The sequence below is a fragment of the Metarhizium brunneum genome, chromosome 6 (genome assembly GCF_013426205.1).
Source record: "Metarhizium brunneum chromosome 6, complete sequence".
In the NCBI taxonomy this organism is placed as follows: domain Eukaryota; kingdom Fungi; phylum Ascomycota; class Sordariomycetes; order Hypocreales; family Clavicipitaceae; genus Metarhizium; species Metarhizium brunneum.
Window position 1 is genome coordinate 1,259,486 of NC_089427.1, and position 13,442 is coordinate 1,272,927.

The 13,442-nt window shown below is 50.5% G+C and overlaps 3 protein-coding genes across 3 annotated transcripts; 2 read left to right on the forward strand and 1 right to left on the reverse strand.

Annotated features, from left to right (window-relative positions):
• Window positions 1-1,782: 1,782 nt before the first annotated feature.
• Window positions 1,783-5,993, reverse strand: syj1 (Inositol-1,4,5-trisphosphate 5-phosphatase 1; the record flags this gene model as incomplete). The annotated part of the gene is made up of 4 exons (XM_014691126.1): window positions 1,783-3,100; window positions 3,172-3,391; window positions 3,457-5,279; window positions 5,344-5,993. The coding sequence occupies 4 exons, from the start codon at window positions 5,991-5,993 to the stop codon at window positions 1,783-1,785; spliced, it is 4,011 nt and encodes a 1,336-aa protein (XP_014546612.1).
• A 1,409-nt stretch (window positions 5,994-7,402) lies between these two features.
• On the forward strand, window positions 7,403-9,766 carry prp39 (Pre-mRNA-processing factor 39; the record flags this gene model as incomplete). The annotated part of the gene is made up of 5 exons (XM_014691125.1): window positions 7,403-7,474; window positions 7,560-7,775; window positions 7,837-7,940; window positions 8,343-9,545; window positions 9,601-9,766. 5 exons carry the CDS (start codon window positions 7,403-7,405, stop codon window positions 9,764-9,766), a joined length of 1,761 nt encoding a protein of 586 aa, XP_014546611.1.
• Window positions 9,767-10,719: 953 nt separating this feature from the next.
• mx1_1 (Interferon-induced GTP-binding protein Mx1) lies at window positions 10,720-12,928 on the forward strand (the record flags this gene model as incomplete). The annotated part of the gene is made up of 2 exons (XM_014691124.1): window positions 10,720-11,097; window positions 11,162-12,928. The coding sequence occupies 2 exons, from the start codon at window positions 10,720-10,722 to the stop codon at window positions 12,926-12,928; spliced, it is 2,145 nt and encodes a 714-aa protein (XP_014546610.1).
• Window positions 12,929-13,442: the final 514 nt, after the last annotated feature.

The window sequence follows — 13,442 nt, forward strand, 5'->3', positions numbered from 1 at the left end:
GTCCACCGGAGCCAGGTGGACCTCTTTTCGCATCATCATTTCCACGCCCCTGCGAGACCGTGCAGCAGTCACGTCGCTATCGGTACTTAATCCGGTACTCTACCACCCAGATCACGGCGGCAGTAGCAGTCGAATGGGTGCTGTGGTGGGTGGCAGCAATTCGGACACTTCCTGCGCATGCTGACCTAGGGCTATGGAGTAGTACATCAGCCCACCAATGCAGCCCACATCGCGAGGCGGCAACAGCCAAGACCAAGGTAATCGCCGTGGCCGCCCAACAACCGCAACACCAACCGCGAAGTACCGTGATGCGTTGTAACGGACTTGGGCAGGGGCCCCGGTAGTCTTGCTGTCTTGGCCTGGCGATTCATCACTGGCGTGGCCGAGCTGTGGAGACGGCGCAAGCCCCAAGGCCTTGGACGTTGCATGTGGTCGCCACTTCTGTCAGAGCAGCAGCCGGAACAGCTGCGTAGCTGGGGTGCTGGTGAGACTGGCATGTTGTACCAGGCTACTACTAGTATGTACTCCGTACTACTACTAGTAATAGCTTCATCTAATATTGTATGCTGTGCGAAAACTAATAGCGCAGAGGATGGACTGACAAACTTCTCGAGCGGGTGGACGGCCTTGGCGGAACCGTCACGCCCTCAGACATGACAATGCCGGACACGCAAATCGGCAGGCATGGTGTCTTCCACACTGGTCCGTTGTCGTACCCAAACCTCAAAGCCATGTTGGCTCGAGCATTCTCTGGCGGCTCAGAAACGGCAATAGGGCGGCCCGAGGTTTGCAGCCAATTTGCAGATTCCGCCTCATTTAACAAGCGATGCAGCTGATGAGCAACCCAAATCTCCCCAGCCCCCAGCCGTTCCCGTTCGTGTCTTCGTCGTTGTGGGGGAGACAACAGGGCCCGGGCTTGAACTCAACTATCAGCCCACCTTTATTACTCGGCCCAGAGCCCTTGGGAGCATTCCAGAGCCCTCAATCATCTCCAGAATCCGTCCTTCATCTCACCTCTGCCGCTCTTCCTATATCCGAATTGTCAGAGGATTTTTAGCGTCAATCTGTCCTCCTTCATCCGTGTTGATGACAGCCCTGCCCCCACCACGTTAAACAATTGCTCGTGTACCGGCATAATGAGTAATACCCCTAGTTCTGTCTAGCCCCGGACCGGCAGCGTCGTGTTCTCATAATATCGTGGTATCAAAGCGACGATGCGCCATCATGTCATTGCGCCTACAAGAGAGTAGCACCAGCTACTCAGTTACATCTTGCAACTGTGTCTCGCGTCCAATCACTTGCCAATATTCGTCAATGGGAGGGCTCATCCTCCGGGATTTCAGTCACGTCACACGCATTGCATCGCCCGTTAGTTTCAAGCTGTTTAGCTCTAACAAGAGTCTCATAGGGTCAATACGCCGTACGCCGTACGTACATACATACATACCCAGAGCTTGGCTACCATTGCATGCCCAATTGCCAAGTTTGTATCCTTCCCTCGCTCCCGCCCTTCCCCCCGGTCATTTGGTGTAACCATGTATCGTCTATTGTTCCCGTTCACGTACCCAAAAGAAAAATGTCTCTCTTTCTTTGCAGCGCCATGTGCTCATTAGAGTGTTCCACGAACCACCAGTCGTGTTCGATTCCGTGGAGTATTTGTTTCGTAGCCAAAGTGCTCCCTGATCGATTTTTATCCTTGCCGCCGCTCCCGTGCCCCCTGTTCTCTCTGATCAGACACGGCCAAGGCAAACCAAGGCTCCCAGGACATCCCAACTAGTAGTACTATTGCTTCGAACTGGGCTGCAGGGCTTCCCACCCACCAATACCTTCACCGCCATCATCATCCGTCGAGTCCAACAGGTCCACGGATGCAGAGGATCCTGCAGCCTCCTGGCCGTGGCGGCTTGGGAGTGGAGGTTTAAATCCGTTGGCGTGCCCCGCGGTGCCGGCTGGTCCCTTGCTGTTGCGGGCCCCGCCTTGTCCACCGCCAACAATTGCTGTTGCCGATTGAGATTCAGCAGCCGTCTGTTGTGGTGCCACGGCCACGGCTTTCCGAGCCAGCAACGCGTGCTGACTCACCTGTGATGTGGTAGACGCCGGCCGTGCAGGGCGAGCAGGCGTGGCGTCCTCGCTTCGTGCAGACGTGCTTACTGTTGAACCAGTTGTTGTCTTCGAGAGTGGTGAGCCTGCGGCCAGATGGGCGGGCTTCTTGCCCACTGGCGGGGGAGGCTTGCCGGCTTTGCCTGCAAGTTGTTGCGACAGCTGTGATACTTGTGGTGCTTGTGAAGCTACCGATGCGGAACGCGGTGTTGTGGGCAATGCCGGTAGAGTCTGAGTTCTATCCAAACCGAAGGCCTGCGTTGTAGCAGTAGAGACAGATGTGTTTGGTCTCGAACTTGCCGTTTGTCGTCGAGGCGGTGGCGGCGGCGGTGGTGTTGCGGATATGCCTGTGTCAGACTGACTGCTAATGCTCTGCTCATCATCTAGTCGCAAGCGTCCCACCTTCGCGGGCAGCTTAGAAGGCTCATGTGGTATCGGAATCTGTTTCCTCGACACTGCCGCAGCCCGTTCCGCCATCGCTTTTGGCAACGACACCTTCTCATACGGCGAGCTCGATATACTAGAATATCCAGTCGAAGACCTTGGCACCGACACCCAGTCAGGCTCTTCACTCTGGCCAAACGGATTCGACGGCCGGTTCGGATTCAGGGCCATTGGGAGACCGTCGCGACCATTCGGCGCTGCCACTTGCGCCCGCGCCGGTTGTCTGTTCTCCAGCCACCATTTCTGGCGGTCTGAACTCGCGGGCGGAAGACCGGGCTCAATGGAATCATACCCAATAAGGTCCTCATCATCTGATTCTTCGCCGTCGCCCAGATGGGCCGTGGGGTCGCCTACGTCTGCTTTGCGGCGCTGGTACAGCTCGAGGCTGATATTTTGGCGTTTTCTCTCGTCAACAATGTTGACTCTGCATTCAAACGTAGCATATACCGGGCGGTGGTCGGAGAATCTGAGCGGTGCGGAATTGTACGAGGTTTGGCGGAGATTAGCGCCTTTTCTGAGGATGCGGTCTGTCCATGCTGGAATTCGTGCCTTTTCACTAATTTTTTGCTTCCTCGTCAGTCTTGTTACACGGCACATTGAGATGGGTTTGAATACGGTGTGGCTCACGAGCTGTCATAGGTGTCTGAACCGACGTCGAATTTGTACGTGGGCATAAAATTGATCCGAGCCTCCGAGTAGAATGGGAACGATAAGCCAGCAACCATCTGTAAGTTGAGCTGGTCATTTTCGTAGAGTGTCTCTAGATCTTGCTTTTTGACTAGAGCCTTTGCGGCTTCTAAGCCTAGTCCAATGCGATAGTTGAAGTCACCCATCCAAATGATGGCGTCTACACGGGTCAATTTAGTTGAAAAAGTCCCATCATCCCAGGGCTGAATGCTATGGGTTGCTTACCGTGATCTTCAATCCCTCGATTACGTTGAAATCGCAACCCATGGTGAATCGTCGTGTAATCCCTGTTCCTCTCATCGTAGTTTGAAAACCCGGCTGCCAAATGCGCCGTGACAAAGCAAATTTGCGTATTGGCGTAATCGAATCGAATCGCCACGGCTCCCTTGTTTCCAGCCATACCTGAAAGACCGGTTTTTTTGACGCTTCCCTCGACATTTTTAATGTTCTTCAAGATGGACGTCTTTACAAAAATGCATAGAGCGGCCCCGACGAGTTGTCCACTTCGCAAGAGGACGTATTTGTCCCTTCCAAGTCTGGCTTGCCTATCGTTCAACGTGCGCTTGACGGCTTCTTCCCATAGATGTTTTATTGAAGGGTCGCTGTTCATAATTTGCTGAGGGCTTAGCTCAACGATTTCTTGAAAGGCAACCACATAGATGTCGGGTTGCTCGACGCCTGGTGAGGGGCCAAACAGCCAGGGCGACAAGTCGTGGCCTATGCCGTCTGTGCGGCCGTTCAGGTTGAATGTACCGGTCCATATGGTGATGTTTTCTGACGATGTGAATTCATCGCTCCGCTTGGAGAGTTCAATGGAAACAAAATCGCTGATGGGGTCGAACAAATGCACTGGAGCCTGACCCATAAGGCGGCCGAGCAACATGTCAATCGTCACTTGCCGCGAAGGGTCGACAAAGTTGTTATGGTAAATGCGCTGCACCGACTTGCGCACATCGGCCATGGCACCGGCCAGGGACATCTTGCCATGACGTGTGAAGGAAGATTTCAGGGCGCCGGTCCCCGCGTAGATTTTGGATAAAGAGTCGCCATTGTCTGCCCAGAGGCTAGAGTGCCTCATCCAAAAGTCAGATGCCGCGTAGTCGCTTCGGTGAGCCAGGAACGACTCCACGGCCATTTGTGAAATCAGTGTCTGGATCAAGTTCGTCCGGTCCAAACAATCCAGGCAGTTGGTGCGGAACACACCGTCCTGTTGCAATACAACCACCATGCGGCCGTTGTTGGTCCCGCCGGTCCTATCAGCCGGGTCATCTGTTTTCTCAGCAAGAAAGTATGCAAACCCGTCTGTTGACCCTTCGATATACCGGCGAATATCTTTCGCGGCTTCATAGCCCGCCGGACCTTTTGTTTCCGCATGAAAATCATAATGCGTCTCGCGAAGCAAAGCATGCTCAGCTGAGACACCGCTGGACTGGCTGTATGGAGAGTGTCGAATAGCGTTGCGGTACAGTGTCGACAGTTCAACTTCTGCGGGTTTCGTGTCGCTCAGCAAGTTTATGATGTGGACTGCACCGTATATGTGCTCCAGGTCTTCGAAATGCTTGTTGAAGGCAGGTTGCGTTCCTTCGGGTGATCTAGTAATGGTGATTTTCTGTCTGCCAGGAAGAAGGTCTGCAGCTTGTTCCCAGAACACGGGTACCGAGCCTCGAACCTGGACATAGGAGAATAGTGTGCCCGCTGGGCTGCAGAATATCGTTTCAGTCTCCACAAAGTTTGCTACATACCCATCGTCATCAATGCCTCTAGAGTTAAAGCGGGTTCCGGCTCTTCTGCATGACAGCCGCGAGATGAGGCTCATGTAGGATGGCATTCCATTCCTTGGTTCACGCAAGGGAGATGCACTCTGAGGAATAGTCACCGTCATACAGAATCCACGGATAGCAGACGTGAGGATTCGCGAAGAGTCCAAGGCCTCTCGTTCTGGAGGCATGAGGCGAGATCGAAACTCGACAAGTGGGCGAATCATGAACGAATTCCACAGGTATGTGTCATCAAAATTGTCAATGTCGAATGAATTGGGGTTAATAGATCTGCACCAACGTTAGTTAACTCTGCATCATAGGCCGTCGGCGTTTCGATAATCAATGTACCGACCTATCTTGTAGCCTGTTTGTCACATCAAAATCGGTACTATAATAGAATGAGCCATTGCTCAGCAGCTTTCGCAGCTCATGGCAAGGGTGTTCCACAGCAACCTCCCGGCGACTGAGGCTTTGGCCATATCCAGACTGACTGCTATATGTCGACATGGTATCCGAGAAGTCTGGCTCCTGGGATTCCAACGGCACAACATCGTCATAGTTTGCGCTGCTCAGACAGTAGAAATCCACAGTTGCAATCTTTTCCACAGTCTCTCCCGGTCGAACAGTAGCAGCTCTCTTGGCCCGAGTGATGACTGACAAGAACACTTCGCCGTTGGCAGAAATAAGACCCAGTGTACCATACACGGGCATAAGGCTCAGCGGGCGGTAGTCCTTCAACAGTTGGCTCGATATAGGGGCAAATTCCACCATGCACTTCGCAGCATGGGAGTCTACGCCGCCACGAGACTTGATGGAATGGAGAGAGGTTACCGATCCATTTTGAGGTGTGTCGCTGCTCGCCGACGAGCTATATCGCAATACCAGGGCATGGGACGAGGACACGATGGCAATCGATCGATAGGGAGAGTCCCTTATGTAGAGTTCACTCGATTTCTCGGGGGCGGAAGCCTGCGCAGCCCATGAGCTTTGTGTGTGGTCCATTGAGCTGGCGCGAGCATTGGATGTCTCTTCGGGCGGGCGGAAAGGGTTCGGTCTTGCTACGTGGGCAGATTATCCATTATCTGGGGATCGGTGATACAGGATTGAGCGTAGAAGTGCCGTTACCTGGCCTATTGTGGTAGCGAGTAGCTCACAACATGCGTGTTTGCGCGGATGAGCTGGCCAAATCCAGCCGTACATGACGTCGGCTGTGACACGTCGTTCGAGACACCCAGCGAGGCTCAGCCCCACGGGTGGTACAGCAAGGAGAATTTAAACAAAGGCCGCAACGGCAACATTGTCTCGGAAATGGTTTTGTTCTACACTCCTCTACCTTGCCTGATGATGATGTTTGTTTTTCTCTTTTTTTTATAAAAGAAAATATTCGTCGTGTCTTCATCTCAACGCTCCTCTGCCTGTGGCCTGTGTCGCATCTTGTCACAGCCTGCGCTTACTTTTCGTACTATGACAAGTTGCATTGTTATGAACACAACACCACTCCCTCTGCGAGATTCGAAATAGGCTTTTTTATAAAAATAATAATAATAGATACTTCCTCGTGGATTGCAAAAATAACACATAGCATTTCGTTAATTACAATAGAGCTTTTGGATTGCTGGTGTCCTGCGCAAGGGGATGCCTACCCTACAGGAAGATGGTGCGAGGGAGAAAACTTAGGGTTGAAGAAAATTCCTTTTTGACATAAGACTGACAGATACGCAGGAAACCACGCACGATGACTGCTCAGACTTTTGTCACCGAATGCCTCAAAAAGATCATCGCCAAATGTTAGTCTTCGACTAGGAGACTGGTGCCAACTGGCAGTATCTGCATGCTGCTACGAAGATTGTGTGTTGTGTTGAAGACTATGCTCAAGAGGGGGATAAAATAGTAATGAATCAAGCCTGGGAGCAGATCGAGCTTCAGATTTGAAATTGAGATCATGCTCTCTATTGAGAGAGCGTTCAGTCTCTTCCTATCATATGTTTTTATTGGTAAATCATCATAAGCCCGTATGGAGGGAAAGATTCTTCATCAGTACCTTGCCAGGAAAAAAATATTAATAGCGCCAGCTTAGTCACAGATGATGACTCAGCGCCAAGCACCTTTTTAGACTGGGTCCTACGGAGTACAGCTCCAGCGATAAAGGTACATATGCTACTTGTATACCTTCTTCATTCAACCGCAGAGAAAGCAACACACGGCTACACAGAGCTACATGGGGATAATGTATCTGCCATAGATCCTGGGCGCACTGCGCGAAACGAATTCCTCTGCCAGCCTTCCTGCATGCAACGCGCTGCATCTCTTCAACCTCCAACCCCGTGCTATAGTTCCAGAGCTCCTCCTCCTTCTTTTTTTCATCGTTTTTATCTCAATTAATTACGAGTCGTGACGCGCGAACGACCGCCATGAGTGAATTCGCTCCCTTCGGCGGCTCTGACGAAGAGTACGCTTCGGTGCGCAAGCACCAAGCTGAGGTGGTGAGTAGGCCCATGATGCGACAGTGCCGTCTACAAGCCATCGTTCAACGTCCAAACCACCCAATGCTGATGCTGCTAAATACAGGAAGCGGACCCCGATAACTTTGAAAGCTGGGAAAATTATATCAAGTCTAGCGAGACTCTAGATGGCGGATTAAATCGCAATTCAAGCCCCCAGGCGCTGGCTACGTTTCGCGAAGCCTACGATCGTTTCCTGCATAAGTTCCCCCTGCTGTTTGGGTACTGGAAGAAATATGCGGATATGGAATTCAATATTGCTGGGCCAGAGTCAGCAGAGATGGTATGGCGATGGATTCTTGAACCCAAGATACTAGTGCCGATACTAACCTGAGGGCTGATAGGTCTATGAACGAGGCTGTGCTTGCATTACCAACTCCGTCGACTTGTGGACCGACTATTGTTCCTTCAAAATGGAAACGACACACGACCCCCAGATTGTCCGAGAGTAAGTATAGCATGATGGTTTCCTTCCCCTTAACAAGCCATCAACGCAGTATCCCTAGAGGTCGCCAGCATACCTCACGTTGCCTACTTTATCCTTGAGACCTTCACACGTCGTTGTCGATACATGTGCTGGTGAGATATGCCTTCAATGGCCCTACCACTTTCGGGATATTCTCTCACGCTATGCGCCAGGCTCTGTTGATGTCCTGCTTCTTATTCACAGCCTCCCTCTTATCGCCTTGATGCCGCTTACCCCCATCGATGACCTGAGGAATGGAGTTGCATTTTTTGTACTAGTTGCTTTCGTGGTCGTACCCCTTCTTGTATTAAACCTCCCTTCCCCTATTGCCTATCCGTTTACGACATATGTCGAGATTTGTCGAATTCTAACATGATTTTCCAGCCTTTTTGAACGTGGAGCAAGCCTAGTTGGTCTCGATTTCCTTGCCCATCCTTTCTGGGACAAATATATTGAGTATGAAGAGCGGCAAGAAGCACAAGATCGAATTTATGCTATCCATGCTCGAGTAATTCGGATTCCAATGCACCAGTATGCTCGCTATTACGAACGTTTTCGCAATCTTGCTCACACTCGGCCGTTGTCTGAGGTTGTGCCGGCTGATGTTCTCAGCCGGTTCCAGGCCGAGGTCGAGGCAGAATCAGCAGCCCAGGGTGGTGGTGCACGGCCCGAGCTGGAGATAGAACGGGACATTCGAGCCAAGATTGACGCCATGTACTACGAAGTCTTTACGGCTACTCAGCAGGAGGTTTCTAAAAGGTGGACCTATGAGTCGGAGATTAAACGACCCTATTTCCACGTCACCGAACTGGAGCATTCTCAGCTCAACAACTGGCGCAAGTATCTGGATTTTGAGGAAGCCGAAGGGGACTTCGACCGCGCAGTCTCATTGTACGAGCGATGCTTGGTGACGTGTGCCTTTTACGACGAGTTTTGGTTCCGATATGCTCGATGGATGGCTGCACAAGACGGTAAGGACGAGGAGACACGGCACATCTACATTCGAGCATCGATTTTCGTACCGATTAGCAGGCCCGGTATCCGGATGCAGTGGGCTTACTTGGAGGAGAGCTGTGGCAGAATTGACGTCGCCATAGATATTCATGCAGCGATTCTTATGAAGTTGCCAGATTGCGTCGAAGTGGTTGTCTCATGGGCCCATCTGCAACGTCGTCAAAATGGACTTGAAGCTGCTGTTCAGGTGTACCGAGACCAGATTGATGCGCCAACGGTAGATCTGTATACCAAGGCTGCTTTGGTGGCAGAATGGGCTCAGTTATTGTGGAAAGTCAAAGGTTCAGCCGAGGATGCTAGAGCTGTGTTTCTCAAAAACTCGCAGTGGTACGGCGACAGTCTTGTTTTTTGGGAGAAATGGTTTGCGTTTGAGTTGGACCAGTCTGCAACTGGCGAGGAAGAAAAGGATACCGCCGAACGCATTAAGAGCGTGTTTGATGAGTTCCGCACGAAGAGCAAATTATCTGGGAGTGTCAAGCAGGAATTGGCTAGAGTCTACATGAACTACCTTGTCCAACGAGGTGGTAAGGACGCCATGACAATTTTCTTGGAAGTGGACCGAGACATGTTTGGGTGAGTTGTCTGACGATCTCGATTTTGCAGATCAAATAACTGACATTGCAAATAGACCTGCCTCAATATCCAAGTCGACTATAGCTTCCAAGGAGAATGGCACCACTGGCGGCGAGTTGGACGAAGCAAGCAGACGAAAGGCAGAAGCGAGGCTGTTTGCGTTTTACGAAACCCACACTGAGCCTAATACCGCAGCACAGGGTCCCGCAGACTTCAATTAATTTTAATACAAGTCGCTGGGTCCATCGAAATTGACGAGGACAGCCTTAGTAATGGATTGTCACGCATGCACGCTGTACAATAACTCCTGGATATGATGGCGAGCCACCATGCATACATACTAGTTGTCGGATGCTTGAAATATGAGATTCGACGTGGATGAGGGCTTATGGTACGAGCGTGGTCCATGGTGGAGTGGAGTGCCGCTTTCATGGCAGTCGCCTTTTCGGACCTCAGGTATTATGGACTTCATGCATGGAGGCAATTTGGCAACCAAAAATAAACGACCTTGGATGGGATAGAGCATCAATTAGTGGTCTGGGTTAAGCGTCGCAATCGTAGTGATTAATAGTCATGTATGGCTGCAATAAGTGCTAAACTAGTATAATGAAAAAATAGAAATGTGGTCCCGAGCACGCCAATCCGGAACTCTCTCTTCTCTACATTGTGAGTATTTTGACCCCCCCTGTTTTGGTATGGATATATGGGTTTATTATTTCGTCGTATTGACGTGGCAGAGGGTTGGTTATCTGGCAAAGGCAACGAGCGGAGTTGAGTCCCGGCCAAGACAGTTCAGTTCCTTCAAGGAGAGGATGAACTGGCGCGAAGTAGCGTCGGGGTTGCTGGTAACAGCCGTCTTCCGATTTCACTCACGGATGAAAGTGAGCGGAAAGTGAACTGAGTCAAGTGAATGTGGATAGTAGGAGGATACAAACGGGTGCCGGCTTGCGTTTGCCTCTCAGAGTTGTGTCATGTCAGCCGCTCATCTCGCCGTTTGCTTGGAAAAAGAGATTATATTTTGTTGGTAGGTCTCCTCCTTCCTGCTTCTTTCTTACCTCCTTCAACGCAGCTTCTCGTTCCCTTTCGCGTCATCTTCCGTTCCCAGAGCCATTGCCATATTTAAACTCTCCATTTTAGACCTGCTCATTTTGATTCTCTACTACAGCCCTCTAAGATGGTGGGAAAAGGAGGCACGCAAAGCGGCAAGTCGCTTACAAGTCCCGATCGTCTTCATAAGATTGATCAGCTAAGGGAGAAGAATGTTGGGACGCACATGCCTCTGCCACAACTTGTGGTCGTAGGTGATCAAAGTTCCGGCAAGTCTTCTCTTTTAGAAAGTCTAACTGGGATCCCTTTCCCGAATGGTCAAGGTCTGTGTACGCGATATGCAACGCAGATTACGCACCGTCGCGATAATGTGGAGGATATCACCATACGTATCATTCCTGGTCCTGACTCTACTGATGAAGACGTGGCTCGCTTGTCGGGTTATCATCGCAGCGTGAAAAACACTGATGAATTGCTTGTTCAGTTCGAGTCAATTTTGATCGAGGTGAGCAAATACACTATGACTTGATTCGATGGATGTCTGGGCTAATGGAAATTTTGACTTGAAGATTAATGCCGCCATGGGGATCAAGACCAAGTTGAACTCGGGGGGCAAGAAGACTTTCAGCCAGGATGTGTTGAAGATCGAAAAATGTGGCCCCACGGAGGATTATCTGACCGTCATCGATGTTCCTGGAATATTTCGTAACACTGAAGAAGGCGTTACAACCGAGAGGGACAAGTCGCTTGTTCTTGACATGGTCAAGGGCTACATTGAGCAAGAAAGGACCATCATTCTCGCCGTTCTCCCAAGCACTGTTGACATTATGACGCAAGAAATCCTCAACTTGTCCGAGAAATATGACAAATCTGGAGAGCGAACGTTGGGTGTGCTCACCAAGCCTGACTTGCTGACTGAACGCAGCACTAAATCTGTGATCTGCGACTTGGTCAATGGAAAGAAAAGGCCACTGAACCTGGGTTATTATGTCGTGAGAAACCGGGGTGCAGACGAGGACAGCCAGGATGGCTTACTTTCCCAACGAAGGGAGGACATGTTCAAGGAAGAGCCTTGGTGTCATCTTCCGCCTGAGCGAGTTGGGATAGTTGCGCTGCGGGCACGTTTGCAAGAGCTTTTGGGTCAAATCACTGACCGAGCTTTTCCCAAGCTTCGGACTGAGGCCAAAAAGTTGCTCGCCGATTGCAACAAGTCACTTGAAGCCCTCGGGTACTCTAGACAAACGGAGCGTGAGCAGCAGCAATACCTTTGTGAAATTGCCGCTCAGTTTCAAAGAACTGTACGCGATGCTCTAGAGGCCAACTATTCGTCTCAAAGTGTGTTTGAAAACAAGGAATTACGTCTCATAACACAGATCATCAACATTACAGACGAGTTCAACACCGATTTCACAAACACTTCCCACTCCCGCTGTTTTCAGAATGAGGATGAGGATGAGGATGATGAGGATGAGTCAGCCGAGGAGGCGACGGAGCACGAGGAGCATCCTAACCAGGACCTTGATCCCTCAAAATTCCCCGAGCTGGATGATTTGATCGATGTTGATTGGGCTCCTACACCTCCTGAGGGGGACATATTGAAATGGATCAAGCGCACATACCAGGGATCTCGTGGCGTCGAGCTCGGCACATTTGGCCCTGGTCTTCTCTCGAGTGCATTTCGAGAGCAGTCTACAAATTGGGGCCCATTGACCAAAGCTTATCTTGGCAAAGTCATTCTTGTCGTCCATCGCTTCATTCTACGAGTTCTTGGACTGAGTTGCTCAGACACAAAGGTTCTTGAAGAGATCAAGTCTCTTATCACGTCTGAGCTTCTGGACCGATACCAAGCTGGGATGGAGCAGGCGATGCTCCTTGTGAGCCTTGAGAGGGATAGGAAGCCCTACACGCTGAACAGCGCGTTCAATACTGAGCTTCATGGATCTCGCAGCCAGCGCGTTTTCGATCCGCTTAAGAATAAAGCCAAAATTCCTTACAACCATAACATCAAATATGTGGCTCTCGACGACATCGAGACCGTTGTAACAAATAAATCGAATTTGCAGAACGCCCACGAAGACATACACGATATCTTAGAGTCATACTACAAAGTTGCTCGAGAACGATTCGTTGACAATGTTTACCGTCAAGCGATCGACTATTGCTTGTTGACTGGGCCGATGAGCCCGCTGCTGCTCTTTACGGAGAAATGGGTTCTCAGTTTTGACGAGGAGAAACTCAACTGCGTCGCAGGAGAGTCCCTCTTGGTCCGAGAGAAGCGAGAACAGCTGACGAAGAAGATCCAGGATCTCAAGAGTGCCTTGAAAATCCTCCGCTAATTGGCTAAGGGGAAAGGGTTATGCAGTGGAAATGCAGGAATCCACTGGAGACGTTTGGAATACATTAGGATGAGGGCCACAAATTTCTGGTGTTGCTCAGTTGTGTGCGGAAGCTTGTTGTCGAGGAGGAATTGTCACCTGTGGCCGCTGTTGCTTGCCAGAACGCGGTGGAAATCGAGAGGAACGGTTGCGTAGTGTGTTTGTTGTCGCCAATTCTAATTGCGGCTTTTTGAGCTATGTTTTTAGTTAGTAATGGAAAAGCTGATAGTCTGATTTCTTTGATGGCTTTCTTGTAGTTGTGACTGATCCGCTTGCGCGACAAGTTTTCTGCCCCTTTCACGTTGACTTGATGGTCGTCTTCAACAATTCAACTCACTACCCACATGAGCGCCTTATTTTTGCTTCCTCAATGCAAATAATCATATCTAACTAGCGAATAATTTCTTCATTTGCGTTAATTTCGACTTTCAACTACATATTGTATGGAAGGTGACGTGTGCAGGCTTATTCATTA